At 43.7% G+C, this 14858-nt stretch overlaps 2 protein-coding genes across 9 annotated transcripts in view; one reads left to right on the top strand and one right to left on the bottom strand.

Annotated features, from left to right (window-relative positions):
* Positions 1-14858, bottom strand: part of RAB23 (RAB23, member RAS oncogene family) — a 58224-nt gene that overhangs the window by 715 nt on the left and 42651 nt on the right. For 4 of the 8 annotated variants that reach the window (XM_089333085.1, XM_089333088.1, XM_089333086.1 and 1 more), the window contains one exon: positions 4350-4518. The exons of 1 other annotated variant lie outside the window; for it this stretch is intronic. In XM_089333085.1, coding sequence (XP_089189211.1) covers positions 4350-4518 — 169 coding nt within the window. Of the gene's footprint in view, positions 1-4349; positions 4519-5229; positions 8068-14858 lie in introns of those variants that run through there. 3 more of the 8 variants (XM_051854621.2, XM_070073915.2, XM_051854624.2) reach the window with 2 other exon arrangements.
* BAG2 (BAG cochaperone 2) lies at positions 322-13151 on the top strand. The gene is made up of 3 exons (XM_002714518.6): positions 322-596; positions 10458-10567; positions 11664-13151. The coding sequence occupies exons 1-3, from the start codon at positions 484-486 to the stop codon at positions 12074-12076; spliced, it is 636 nt and encodes a 211-aa protein (XP_002714564.1). The 5' UTR covers positions 322-483; the 3' UTR covers positions 12077-13151.

Raw genomic sequence — 14858 nt, 5'->3', positions numbered from 1 at the left:
GAAACCATCGGTGAGCCATGCACCCACAGCCTGCCCACCGTGTGGTATGGTAACTCCGCATAGGGGGAGTTGGCTACTTTTATGCTGCACCAAGAGTCGGGGCTTGGGTGTTCGCTGGGTCTCCGCGCCGATTTCGGGTTGTTCCAGGAGCAGAGAGCAGCCGACTACGTTAGGTGCTCCCCTTTTTGGGTCCTCCCATCCCAGAGTCTCGGAGGCCTTAGCTCCTGAGGCCCACCCTCGAGCTTTTGCGGCCAGCTAGCCCCCTCCAGGCCCCGCCACCCCCAGCCCGCGCGCGCCGCGCCTGCCCTTCTTTGGCCACGCAGCCGCGGCGGAGTCGGCGCGTCCTCGCGAGCCGCCCCCGCGGGCGTCAGAGAGAGGCGGGCGCCCCGCGCGGTGACGGCGACGCCTGCGGCCCGGGAGCGCTCCACTCGCCACCGCGGGAGAGGCCGGTGACCTCTCGGCCGCCCCGCCTCAGAGGCTCAGATGGCTCAGGCGAAGATTAACGCCAAAGCCAACGAGGGGCGCTTCTGCCGCTCCTCCTCCATGGCCGACCGCTCCAGCCGCCTGCTGGAGAGTCTGGACCAGCTCGAGCTCAGGTGAGCGGCCGGCGGGCCGGCGAGGGGCACGCGGCGGGCTCGGGCGTCCTGCTCGCCGCGTGGGCGGCCGGCGGGCGGAGGCCCCGCCTGGGGCAAGCGGCGGCGAGAGAAGTTGCTTGTTGGGGTGGTGTGGATGGAGGCGGTGCGGTTTTGTGTCCTGGCAGGTTTTCCTCTCCTCGCTGAGAGAAAACGCGTTCCGTCCCAGCTAACCTGTGAGCACGTTATTGATGGACACGTGAACACACCTGTGTGTTTTAGCGAATACCCAGAGAAGATAAAAGTTAGGGTGATGGTAATGGAGATTATTTCCAGAACCTTCTCTGGGGTCCCAAAGATCTTTAAGCCCCCCCCCCCCAAGGTTGCGAGTTAAGGGAAAAAGATTAAAGTGTTCTCCCCACCCCACCCCGTGAAGTTTTCTTGTTCCAAAGCACTTCAGAGCAGAAAGGGGGGGGACCCCAGGAATGCATCTAAGAGCAAAAATTGTAGAGCAGTAGGCCAAGGGAGGGGCTGTAGGAGGAACAGTAACTGGGTCCTGTACCTCGTGGATTAAAGACATTATGGCTGCCTTTGCTCTCCTAAGCCCACATACTGTGTTCCAGTATTTATTTTCTTAATATTTATTACCTTACATAAAAGATGCTGCTGAGACCTTAAAAGTGCTAGTCACTGGCCCGAAAGCATGAAAAGATAGTCAACAGTTTTTCCTTTTTCCCTTGATGACAGTTTTAAGTAAGTAAGATAGTGATAGGCTTGTATAGAATGTCTAAGTAGTAATAAGTTTTGGAAATGGCTTTTTCCTTTAACAGTGTATAAAAACGTATATGTACTATCTATGAACATTTGTGTCTGAAGTTAGTGTCTGCGTTGTGGTTGTGTGCAGGTATAGTTAGGTGAAAATCTTGAGACACGCATAGCCCCCTGACACTGTACATAGGATTTGGTTCAGTAGTTTCTGCCAAGCTCTGAAGGCGCAAAGGAGTGTGGAAGCCCCAAAGTGTAAACAGTGCTGTATTGTGTGTCCTTCTCTCCCTCCATTAATATAGCAAAACATGAAGAAGTGTCTGTTTGCCCAGAAAAGATACCAGTAACCACAGTGTCTGCTAGTAAAAAAAGATTCGCTATTACTACTGGGAGGAAATCGCCAGAAAGTGTGAAATTCTCCACTCACAATTCCAGGGATGGCAACAGAGCCACCTGGGCCCTAAGCCAGGTACTGGGGTTCACTTAGGGTGCGACAAGTTGAAGAGAGAAGCAATGCTTCCTTATGGATTGCCACAGAATCAGCAAACCTGGGTTCAACACCCAGAGAAAGTGGAGTGAAACTACAGTGGCCTCAGCTACTCCAAGCCCCTCTAAGGAATGGGATTTCTTTTGTGTAGCAGCTTAGTAAGTACCTTAGACTTCTCTCCAGGCGTTCTCTACTAGCCTCTCTCCCCCAGTCAGAGAGAACAGGTTTTCTCTTATAGGAATGAGGAGCATGTTCCCCCTCCTTCCTTCCTTCCTTCCTTCCAATGACAAGCTGAGTCATTGTCCTCACATGTGGTAGGCACAAAAGCAGTCAAGTGCTCCTCTTCTAAAACAAGGCCTCTGATTTGGGGTATTACTGTATTTCTGATATTTGGTGAATGTCAAATGAATTCTGATTACTGCACATAAGTGATTAAATTACAAGTTGCTTAATTACCACTTGGGCTGAAGGAGGAAAGTCTGATTAATATGTGTGTTAATTGTTCATTTCAAGGGCTTCTCGAATAATTCTAGAGTTTTGTTTCTTCCTTTTAAAAAGAGTAATACTGAAAACTAAACAAGTGTTTCAGAAGGTTCGCAAAAATAGAGAAAAATGCTACTGCTGATCCTAACTGAAGTTTGGATGATACCATGCAGGCAATGTGCAGAGCATTGTACCAGTGAAAACTAGAATCGTGCCTAGAGGGAGGTCGAGTTTTCAAACATGAAATTCATATATAATTTATTCTCATCGTTTGAGGTCATATTAAGTAACACTAATAAAGTAGTTATGTTAGTAGAGTGAGGCATTTTAGCTTGTACTTAGAAGTATGCATGTACTGTTCTCTAATGCTAGTTTGATGTTTGGGAAGGAAACTTCTTCCCTCTGAAACCAAAAACAGGATTATACCCAGTGCTTGATGACCTGGAATATTTGGCCTTCCTGATGCTTAAAATGCTGTAAAATGTTTGGCAGTCTTCTTCAGTTTGTTTCTGATACTTGATTGTTACACAAGCCTTGCTTTTTTGACTGCATTTTGTCTCCAGATTGCGTCCCCAAAGAGGCAGTTCCTTTCTCTCCTGGTTTTCATGATTTCTGAATGGAATATAATTTTACATTTGTCAATAGCTCAAGCTACTCTGCTAATTATCTTTTTAGACATTTATCATTTATAAATAATACAGCTTACATGTCAGGCTCCATATCTGTGTGGAAATTACTGTAATCTGCACTCTACAGATGAGAAACTGAGGCTTAGAAACTAAAGACTCATCCAAGGTCATACCACCAGAGAGTAGTGTGCTTTAAATCTGAACACAGGAAGTCTGGCTCGCAAGGCTCTAAGACTTCATGCCTTAATTCTCTTAAATACATCATAATTTTAAATGTAGAAATGATATGATTTTACTGACAGGAAAATGCATTTTCAAGTAGCCTTTAGTTCAGTAAATATTAAACACCCGGGATCTGCCAGATACCGGGTAGACCCCAGAAGGCTCAGAATGGTAAGGAAAATATTTGAGGAATGGGTTTTGGAGACTGTCAGAGAGCAAAATGATAGGACTGGGAGATGGGCTGCTCACATATTTCCCAAAACTGATCATGTAATGGCTGCCTCCCTCCTCCTGTCTGCCATTTTCTGTGCTTATCGTGCCACAGGAAATGAAGTCCCGGGTCGGGGGTTATATGGATAATTCATCTGCTTCAGTTTCCTTGTGAGGTGGTACTAGCATTCCAGGGCAGATGGCTTCATAGTTATTATGGTAAAAACAGCCTGTAATTTCAAAGAACACTTTGCCTCCAAGCTGTCATTTGAAACTCACAAAAACCCTTTGAGGTAGAAAGAGGGCCCATGTTATCGGTTTTAGAAATGTAAGAACACAGAGGTCCAGGGGAATTAAGTGGCTTGCGCAAGGCTGTTGTCATTCCTGACTTAGTGCCTTAACACTAAAAACACCCGTCCCTTTTTTACAGGAGAGTATTTTGATAGTGAATGTAATTTATCGTTTTGGTAATCATTAGGAAAATCCTTCCAAGTTTTGCATTGCTTAAAATATTAAGTGATTGTTGTAGCATTCTTCTGATAATGTGAAGAGTCAAATGGTTTAATAGGCAGTCTGGAAACTGAGGGTGGAAAATGTTCCCCCCAGAAAGTTATCCTTAGCAAGGTCAGAAGTGTCTGCCTGCCCACTCCTTGGGAGCTTCCAATCTTATCACGAAAATAGCAAGGGAGTGGTGACTCTACCCTTCAGAGCTCCAGTTTATTGTGAAAACAAATTAGATATCGCACCCTTGTGATGGTTGTTTTATTGTGAACAAGCCAGGCAGGATGAAGAATTGTAAATAAGGTCCTGTGTTGGGGTTGTCCCCCACCTTATTGATTGACAGTTTCATCCCAAAATTATACTTAAAAACCCCAGTGCCACAGGGTGCTTTGGGGGTTTTTCCTTTCTTGGGAGCCCCCCTCCATGCTGCTCTGGATGGTGGTCTTTGACTCTAATAAATCTTTAAATCTCTCTGCTTACCCACTTAGAAAATATTCTTCCATGTGAGACAAAGAACCCAGGTATGTTCTCCACCACCGTTTTCCCATAACAGTAACAGGAATATTGAAGCAGAACAGGACTGTGCTGTGACTTGAAGAACTTGTTTCAGAAGTCATTTCTCTCATATGGGCATTTGCCATTTTCCTTCCTTTTGTGAAAACACAAGTTCTTGTTACTAACAGATAGAAGTTTATGTTGATAATGGTAAGTATAGAATACCTTCTGGGCACATTACACATAGTCGCTCACACGAACAATACTGCTGCAGCTCTGTCGGGCACTGTGTTAACCTGCTTCACCTCAGTCATGACCGTCAGCTCCTTCTTAGCCTTATTTCATAGGTGAGGAATTGAGGAAGAGAGGAAGTGTTCAAGGTCACACGGCTAGCAAGTGGCAGTGCCCATGCAGTTGGCACTGCCTACTCTATTAGCAGACATATCAATAGTAGCCAGTCTAGATGAAATTGTCGTTGTATCTCTTCTAAGTCTCCCAACAGGGTGTTTTTTTGCTTCTTTATTCTGGGGCAGCTGGACCAGCTGAGGATGCCTGTGCTGTCCTTTTGTCCTCAGCTTGTGTTGTCAAAGCCTGCTTAGTGTGATTTCCTGGAGACGGTTTTCCAGGAGCACCAGGCAGGCCAGCCTTGATGTGAGGGAAAGTTCTTTCCCAATTTGGACATGTAGCTGCTTCTAGGATCTATTAGCAAATACAGAACTGCCCTTTCTCTGCCAGGAGCAGTGTTGTCAGAGAGCTATTCAGAAACGTGAAACATAAAGTGAGACGGCCCCTCACTGGCCTAACCAGAGTTCTAAAGATGAATAATAGAGAGACAGGCAATATTAAAAAATACAGTGGTTAACAGTTTTTGATGGGAAAGTTTTTTATGAGAAAGTTACAGACAAAATTTATGTGAGTTAATTTTAAGAATAGCAATAGCTGATAAAAAATACAAATAGTATTTGAATAAAGATCCAGGTTCAGTTTGGTAAAAGAAAAAAATTTAAAATTATGATGCAGTCCCTGCATTAAATGAATGAACAGTGCCATGGGAAGCAGTCATGACCTCAAGGAAGAGGAGGGGACGCTGGTAAGGAAACAGTAGTTCCTGCCTGAAGGATTGGGTTTTGGAGAACATCACGCAGTAGACGGTCCGGGAGGAAGAAGGTTGCAGGAAGAGAGGATAGCATGTGAAAGGCCCACGGTGCCAAAAAAGCCCTTAGGATCTTCACATTCTGAAGAATGATGTTTTACCTTTGCTATGAAGAGGGAGATCTGTGCATTAAAAATGCAGAAAAGATCAGTTCTTTCACAAGGACAACGCCTGGCAACCCTGGAAAATCCCACAGAACTTTTTTAAAAGTTCTGATTTCAGTTGGTCTCAATTAATGACAAACTGTCTTCCTTATATGATAGGTTATATGCTTTTCTCAATGTCTCTTTTTAACCAATTTTGTTGATAACTCCATGAATTTATGATTGTAATGTACTGAAATTGAAGCCTTTTAGAACAGAATTCAGTTCTCTTTATCATCTTACATTTATTTGAATGCATGCTCAAGAGTGTTAAAAATTAATCTTTTCTTTCAGCATCTTCTCATTTACCAGTCACATGTTTCTTCTGTATTTAACATTGGAGTCATGTTTTACATTTTTAGCCTAAATATTTCATATTAGTGCCAACTCAAGTCTCTTTCCTGTACTGGGCCCTAGATTACCTATGAGGGTTTGCTAATGTAAAATGTTTAAGTAAATAGTGAATGGTGCTGGAAGAGGATCAGATTTGTAGAATATTGTACTCATATTTTATTGTGTTTTCCAGCCAAATTTATAACATAAGACCCTTACCAACTCTTTGCTTTTCCTGGCTTTTATAAACACAAAGTTTGACATATATTTAGTATCTTGAAGAATAAAGTTACTCTGTGATTTCATACTCTATCAGTGCTATTTTGGGGTATAACAGGTGGGTGACGAATGGGGAAAAGGCCTATGTGTGATTGGGGTGAGAAGGGGAGATCCTTTTCTGGAACTGACATGAGGTTGTTCCTGTTGTGCCCACTTAAGGCAGTATTCTGCATTAGACCTTCCATGATCTAGTATTTCTTTTTTAAGTATATGAAGGAAGGAAAATTTATTAGGGGTTTGGCTCAAACAGTTGTGGCAGCTGAGAAGTCCCGTGACAGGACATCTTCAAGGAGAACCTAGGATGTTGATATCAAGTCCAAGGGCCTGAGTACAAGAGAAGCTAAGGATATGAGTCTCAGTGACCAAAAAGCCTGAGTGCAAGCAAAAGGGGCTTGGGTGTTGTCCTGGAGTCCAGAAGCCAGCAGTTGATATCACAGACAGGTGTTGGGCATGTCCTGGCTCTTTCAGAAAGTTACCAAATTGCCTTCCCATTTTTCTTTAAAGATTCATTTATTTATTTAAAAGACAGAGAGACTGAGACAGAGAGCACCGGTTCACTATCCAGATGGCTGCAATGGCCAGAACTGGGCGAGTCTGAAGCCAGGAGCCAGGCACTCCATGCTGTTCTCCCTTGTTGGTGGCAGGGGCCCAATAATTGGGCCATGTTCTGCTGTTTTCTCAGGCGAGTTAGCTGGGAGCTCCCTCTGCAGCAGAGCTCTCGAGACTAGAACAGTGCTCTGATACAGGGTGCCGGTTCATAAGCAATGGCTTGACCCAGTACTCCACAGCGTCAGCCCCTCATCTTCCCGTTAGGTCTCTCCAGGTCACCCAGTCCACTGATGATGCTCCCATGATCTTGTGTTTCTGTGACCATTTAAATACTGGGGATAAGTCTGTTTCATTTTGTGAAAGTTGGTGACATAGTTACTGTAATCTGTAAGAAGACAGTGATCTCGCAATATAACACTTTGAGATGTGCAAGAATTTTTTTAAATTCTTTTGCCCTCCTGATTCTACAACCTAGTTCTGCAGTGACTAGATGTGTTCTTGTATATGTGTGGTGGGTGCATGTGTGTGCAGTGGGAGTGGTAGGGAAGGTGACGCTCCTATAGTTTGATCAGAACTTTCTACCAAAAATCTACAGGGGCTTTCTCATTAAAGTTGGGAAAAACAAAGATGACCCCATCGCTGTCACTTTTAAATACAGTTCTAGAGAGGACCTTAGTCAAGACTAAAGAAGAAAATAAGAATATGATTATAAAGGAGGACATAAAAATTATTTTTGGCGGATAATGTGATCATCAACTTAGAAGAACCATTAAAAACAAGAGACTGGCCATTAAAATTAATGTGTAAATTGAGGTTGCCAGTTTTAAAAGGAACTTAGAAATACAGCATTTATTAAATCAGCAATAATTGAGTAGAAAATGCAATTATTTATAATAGTAATAATATTCAAAAAGTACCTAAGAATCTAGAACACTTTAGAGCCCACAAGACAGGGCCAGTGCTGTGGCGTAGCGGGCAAAGCTGCTGTCTGTAGTGCTGGCATCCCACATGGGCGCCAGTTTGAGTCCTGGCTGTTCCACTTCTGATCCAGCTTGCTGCTAATGCACCTGGGAAAGCAGTGGGAGATGGCCCAAGTACTGCCTAGGCCCCTGTACCCACATGGGAGACCCGGAGGAAGCTTCTGGCTCTGGCTTCAGCCTGGCCCAGCCCCATCCATTGTAGCCATTTGGGGAGTGAACCAGCAGACGGAAGATATCTCTCTCTCCCCTTCTTTCTCTATCTCTGCCTAAAAAAAAGAAAAAAAGCAAAAAGGAGTACGCAAGGCTAGAATGAAAAATACTTCAAAACTCTAATAAAGAATATAGAAGATCTGAGTAAGTGATGAGATGCGTCATGTCCCTGAATGTAGTGAAAATACTATAAAGAGGTCTGATTTCCCTCAACTCTTTGAGAAACCCAAAAACTTATGCTAGAGTTTATATGGAGGAATAATGGGCCATAAATCACTTCTTCTAAAGAAGATTGGGGCTTGGGGAACTGCTCTGCCAAATATTAAAGTGTATGTGGGTTAAGAACAGTCAAATATGCTAATGTATGCAGTAAAGATTATACAGATCAGCAGGGAAAAGAAAAATAAAAAAAAAACCTTAGCTAATCACATAAGGATGGATTCCAAATGAATTGAAGATACAAATACAAGAAAGGTTAAAACTGTATAGTTAGTACAGGAAAATATCACATGGTCAGAGGTGAAGAAGGCCTTTAAACAAAACTTCAGAACCATTAACCAAAAGGCTAAACAAATGATGAATTTGATTTCATCAAGATAAGGATTTCTGCTTAGTGAAGGAGATCCTGACAAAGTTCATCTATGACAGCAGTGTCTGTAATCAATAAGAAATTAATATCTCCAGTATGGAAATCAACAAAAAGACAGGAACTCCTGTTTAAAAAAGAAAAAAACACAAAGGAGCCGGATTTATGGTGCAGCAGGTTAAGCTGCTGCCTGGGAGGCTGGCATCTCATGTCAGCACTGGGTCAGGTCCTAGCTGCTCCACTTTCAGTGCAGCTCCCTGCTGATGCATCTGGGAAAGCAGTGGATGATCGCTGACAACCTGGGCCCCTGTGAGCCGTGTGGGAAACCCAGATGGAGTTCCAGGCTCCAGATTTTGACCTGGCTCAGCCCTGGCTATCGCAGCCATTTTGGGAGTGAACCAACAGATGAAAGATCTCTTTCTCCCTTTGTCTCTCCCTTTCTCTCTGTCCTTCTGCCTTTCAAATAAATTAAAAATGAACCTTAAAAAAAGGGCAAAGTATGTCAGCAGGTTGTTGTGGATATCGAAGAGCTATCAAACATTATTAATAAGGAAAGAAATGCACTTACATACTGAGATATCACTGCGCCCTCATTAGACTGGCAACACATAGAAGCTTGGAATGCTCCGTGCCCACGGAGGTGGGGACAAGGGACTCCATGCTTCACCGTTGGGAGGGATGGTACAGCTACTCTGGAGAAGAGTTGTAGCTCCCTGCCACATTTAGAGTACACATACACTGCAGCTGTGGCCTGGACGTAGCCTAAGGAAATTCTCACTTGGGGGTGGTAGGGGGGTGGCATGCATTCATTGAAGCACTATATGCAGTAATCAGCAGTTGGTGGACACCCTAGGCATCCATTCTGGGAGAGTGGGGAGGTAAAATCAGGTGTGTATACACATGGAATATTGTATCATTAGAAGCTGCTGATTTTTTAAAAATTGTGTTTAAAAATTTTTCAACTTATTTATATGAAAGTCAGAGAGAGCGAGCGAGCTCCTGTCTATTCATTCAGTCCCCAAATGCCTTCAACTACCCATGCTGGGCCAGGCCAGCTGGGAACCAGGAACTCAATAGAGTGGAGGGCAGGGACCCAACTACTAGAGTCATCCCCTGCTGACTCCCAGCTGCCAGCTACAACTGGGAACAGTCAGGACTTGAACCCAAGTATTCCAGTATGGCATGTGGGCATCTCAAGCAGTCTGAATTACTATACCAAGTGCTTTCCCCTAGAAGCTATCAATTAGATGCACTGTACACACAGAAACCTCGTTGGTTCATAGTAATATAGTGCTGAATGAAAAAAAAAACCAGAATGAGATATAAATTAAAAGTACACAGTAGGGGCTGACATTGCAGTGTGGTGATAAGGCCATGGCCTGCAACGCCAGCACCCCATGTCAGCACCTGTTTGTGTCCCAGTTGCTGGGTGTCCTATCCAGCTCTCTGCTGCTGGCTGGGAAGAGCAGAAGATGGCCTAAGTGTTTGGGCCTGGCCCAGCCCTGGTCATTGCAGCCATCTGCAGAGTAAACCAGCAGATGGATGACCTCTCTCTCACTATCTCTCTTTTTCTCTAATACTGACTTTCAAATAAATCTTTTTTTTAAAAGTACACAATTTAACAAACAATAGAGTTTGTGGGAACAAATAAAATGGAACAGTTGCCCTGTAAGCAAGGAGGAAAATGGAAGGGAGGCAAGTGGATAAAAACAAAATAGAAAATGGAAGAATTAGAAGCGGAACAAGGAACTTTTGAAGTGTTCCTAATGGTCTGTAAACCTGAGTTGGATTGAATGAGAGATGAAGATCAATACGAAGAACATCCTCCGTAATAACTGCTTTGTTTTCCAATTTACATAGGGTTGAAGCTTTGAGAGAAGCTGCCAGTGCTGTTGAGCAAGAGAAAGAAATCCTTCTGGAAATGATCCACAGTATCCAAAATAGCCAGGACATGAGGCAGATCAGTGACGGTGAGCGCCATTTCCACTGAAGGGGGCTTGTCTTCAAGGGGTGTGTGTGAAGTGTGGGCAGCTTGTACTTGACTTCTGGCGTGTGTACTCTAGGCTTCAGCATTTATTGCATGCTGCAGAGAGCAGCTGTAGCTGTCAGTTTGTAGAAATGCCACTTCCCCAGAGATCACTCCCAGCATGCTCGCTGTGCCGCAGCATGGAGCGAACGGCAAAGCCCTACCAGCTGCAGGACTGGCCCCAAGCTTGAAGCCACCTGTTCACCACAGTTCCACATTCTAACTTTGGTGCTTGTAAGTTACTGGACCGCAGGAAAGGTGAGAGCAGAAGCAAAAGGTGAGGAGTGGAAGCAGGGAAGTAAAGAAGCAGAGATGAACTGAGGTGTGACTTAAAGAGAGGAAATGCAAACAAAATGCAGAGAAAAGGTTACATTATGGGGCTGAAAAAGCCCACTTATGTCTCAGAATGTGCGATCATTTTCGTATGAAGAGCATGAGTATGGAGGAATGGGTCACTTGGGATTTTTTTCATTGGCACTGGACTCCCTACTTGGCGCTCCACAGGATAAATTGTGGGCCAGGTAGCTGGTGAGAATGTGAACAGTCTAAGTCCAGCCACAGCTGTTCCACAGCTACTGGGGCTCACGGTCTGGTCTGCCCTTCAGCTTCCTGAGCAAAGTCAATGAAGGACAACCAGGTGGCTTTTACCCAAGATTAACAACAGAGCTCTTTTGACCATCATTGATTGCCTCCTTGTGCTAGCCAAGACTGAGATCAAGGGCCTGCTTATCTCTGCCTGCAGGGGATGGAGCCACGGCCCCAGCCATGGCCCACTTCTGAGGCCAGCTTATCCTCCACTCCCATTATTACTTTTTTTCAGGCAAAATTTGGGGCAAAATATTCTGATTAGCATGCACATTTATTCTAGAATCTCAGACAATTCATCAGTCTTATATGTGTTATAGTTTCAGCTTTTAACTCTAAAACATTTCATAGCAGAAGTGCTTATAGAAAATAAATTTAGCCACACGTGCCTCAGTGTTCTTCACGGTTAAGTCTGTCTCTCATATTGATGACATTTCAAAACTGTTTCTGTCTAGGAGAAAGAGAAGAATTAAATCTGACTGCAAACCGCTTGATGGGACGAACCCTCACTGTTGAAGTTTCAGTAGAAACAATTCGAAACCCACAGCAGCAAGAATCCCTAAAACATGCCACAAGGATTATTGATGATGTGGTCAATAAGTTTCTGGATGATTTGGGAAATGCTAAGAATCATTTAATGTCACTCTACAGTGCCTGCTCGTCTGAGGTGCCACCAGGGCCAGTTGATCAGAAATTTCAGTCCATAGTAATCGGCTGTGCTCTTGAAGATCAGAAGAAAATTAAGAGAAGATTAGAGACTCTGCTTAGAAACATTGAAAACTCTGACAAGGCCATCAAGCTGTTAGAGCATTCTAAAGGAGCTGGTTCCAAAACTCTGCAACAAAATGCCGAAAGCAGATTTAATTAGTCCTTAAACCTAAGAGCATTTACAAATAACGATGTAGGAATGGTAAAGTACTATTTTAAGTGAAAACTAGTTCTTTATGTTAGACATAACCACTTATTTGATACGGATAGTTGTTTCGGATGAGGAAAGTATTTCCAGTGCCATCAGTTTTGTGAATACCAATTAAAACTAGAACTATTTTAATTATCTAGAAGTTTTTATATAGAATTCTTGTACTAGGATCTAGCACATTACTTCTGTGTTTTTCCTGTTCTGTGTATGAATACAAAGTATGGCGTGGGGGACAGTAAGTACTGAGCTGGGGGCAAAGCCACCGCTGCTCTTTCCCAGGCTTTCCCTGTCAAGGAACCACTTTCCCTGTCAAGGACCTGGGGCATCTGCCTCGGCGTGCTTTCCCTTGGGCAGCACACAGCGTACTGCTTCCCTAGTGTTAGCTCAGCCCTGCTTAGCGGGACGAAAGGAATCACACAACAAGAGGCTTTCCCTACATTTTCCCATTCAGTTGTTTTTTAAGGCATCTGTAACCAAATTATTCTGAACTTTTGTGCACCTCATAATATGTGGATAATATGTGGTTTGTGAACATGACAAAGTATGAGAGCGTCACCTGTAATTTTACCACTGTGATCAATACTATATCCATTCATCTTCTCTCAGATGCATAACTTCTCTAAAATTACAGTGTTGTAACTTGGTTGTCCTTAAGTTAAATGCTGCTAGTAGGTCTGCCTACTTGTCACTTGAAAAGCTCTGTTTTGTGCAGTTGTACAACAGTTCACTTACCTGCTTCCCTCTTATTGAACATTTAGGTTGTTTCCGCTTTGTTGCCATTACTGCAGCAGATTATGTACATAAAGCTTTATCATTCTTTCTTTTTTTTACTTTCTTGGTATAAATCCCAGCAGTGGATTTATTGGGTCAAAGGGTATACACATTTTCATGGCCTGACACACATTTCCAAATGTTTTGTATCAGTTCTATCAATTTATACTATCTTTAGTAATTAAAATGTAGCCATTTCACCGAAATTGGTCCAACATTGAGCATTAAACTTTTTCTAACGTTAGATATAAAACACCTTGATGTAGTTTGCTTTTTATTTACTAACAAGGTCAACCATTGTACTGATTATCTGTGGAATGAATCGAAACTATAGAACACATGTGTTCAAAGTAGTTAATGCTATCGATATACAAAAACCTCAACAACTACCCTCAAAACAACTTTGAAATGAATACACTGAACGGCTTTCATTAGGATGTAGGTATTCCTCACACTAAAAAACACAACTCACAATACACTTGATTAGATGCAAGCAGTGCTGGGCTTCTCTGCACAGAGATGCCAAGTTAGTCCCTCTTTATATAAAGCAATTACAATCTGAGAGTATTCATGGTTGCTTTCTGTGCTGTCCCTAACTATGCCTCATTTAAATCTTTTCATTCCATGGAAACACTGGTTCTATCTACGGCTTGCCAGCAGGCTATTTGCTATCATTAGGCTCACTGTCAGATGAAGATTTTGTGTGCCATCTTTTTCTTTCCCAGCTTTTTGAGATTTAAGAAATGGACAGCTAAGTTTTTCTCTGGGTTCTCAAGTGTCGCAGCATCTGTATTAGCCTCGGTTCTGGGAAGTACATCCCTCCCCATCGCCCACTCACCAGGCCTGGACTTTTCCTGCCACAAAATAGTCTCTGGCTCGTGATCCCTGTATCCTGTGCATGGTTCCTTTCTCATTTTCTCTGCTGTGGCATTTTATGGGAAGCTATTCTTTTCTTACCATAGAAGAGAGCTGCATTCCACCATTCCCAAGCTGCCTGGGGTTCACGCCCTGTCTCCAGCCTCCAGAGTGAGCACAGCTAGGAGTCAAGGACCTTTATGTGTTTTAATTATCTTTTTTTAAAAATGTATTTTATTTAAAAGGCAGGGCTACAGAGAGGGAAAGACAGAAATCAACCTTCCATCCACTGGTTCACTCTCCAGATAGCAGCAACTGCCAGGGCTGGGCCAGGCTAAAGCCATGAGTTTTTTCCAGGTCTCCTGTGTGGGTGGCAGGTGCCCAAGCACTTGGGCCACCCTCTGCTGCTTTTCCCAGGCAGTTAGCAAGAAGCTGGATTGGAAGTGGAGCAGCCGGGACTCAAACTGGTGCCCATATTAGATGCCAGCATCACAGGCAGTGGCTTTACTTGCTACGCCACAATGCCAGCCCCACAGGCAGTAGCTTAATCCACTTCACTGCAGTGCTGATCCCCATTTTCTTTTAATTAAAAAATTATTTTATTCTTCAGAGAGACCTCCAGTCTGCTGGTTCACTCCACAAATGCCTGGGAGTGAGGAAGTCAAACCAGGTTTCCTGCGTGGGTGACAGAGAGCCAGTTCCTTGATGTGCATCAGCAGGGATCTGGAATCGGCAGAGCTGAGGTTTAAATCCAGGCACTCTAGAGACATGCAGCCTTCCCCAGCAGCATCTTAACTGCTGTGCCAGACGTCCTGTCTGGATTCTTAACAGATTTTTCTTTATAAAATTAGAAATACAATTTATTTTTAAATAATGAAACTCCCCAAGAATGACAGTTTGGCCCTCATTTAAACGATCATATTTTCTATAGATTATAGTTAGGTCATAAGGGCATTTAGAGTATGTGTCTTCCCTACTCAAACTCTACTGTTCCTAGCATGTAATGTACAGTTTGCGGCTAGCCTGCTTCCCGGCACTGTTCCCATCCCTTCGCTGCCTCTTCTGAGGCCTGGTCTGCCTTCACGCTGAAGGACAGGCTCCCTGA

Source organism: Oryctolagus cuniculus, chromosome 5 (assembly GCF_051225735.1).
Source record: "Oryctolagus cuniculus isolate XC-2025 breed Fujian yellow rabbit chromosome 5, ASM5122573v1, whole genome shotgun sequence".
NCBI classification, from domain to species: domain Eukaryota; kingdom Metazoa; phylum Chordata; class Mammalia; order Lagomorpha; family Leporidae; genus Oryctolagus; species Oryctolagus cuniculus.
This window is presented reverse-complemented; position numbering and strand designations above follow the sequence as displayed.

Bases quoted from the DNA above. Each gene is read 5' to 3' on its own strand.
- BAG2 (XM_002714518.6), top strand. From the start codon at position 484: ATGGCTCAGGCGAAGATTAACGCCAAAGCCAACGAGGGGCGCTTCTGC. The intron at 597-10,457 runs GTGAGCGGCCGG...CAATTTACATAG, and splicing joins CTGGACCAGCTCGAGCTCAG to GGTTGAAGCTTTGAGAGAAG. The intron at 10,568-11,663 runs GTGAGCGCCATT...GTTTCTGTCTAG, and splicing joins CATGAGGCAGATCAGTGACG to GAGAAAGAGAAGAATTAAAT.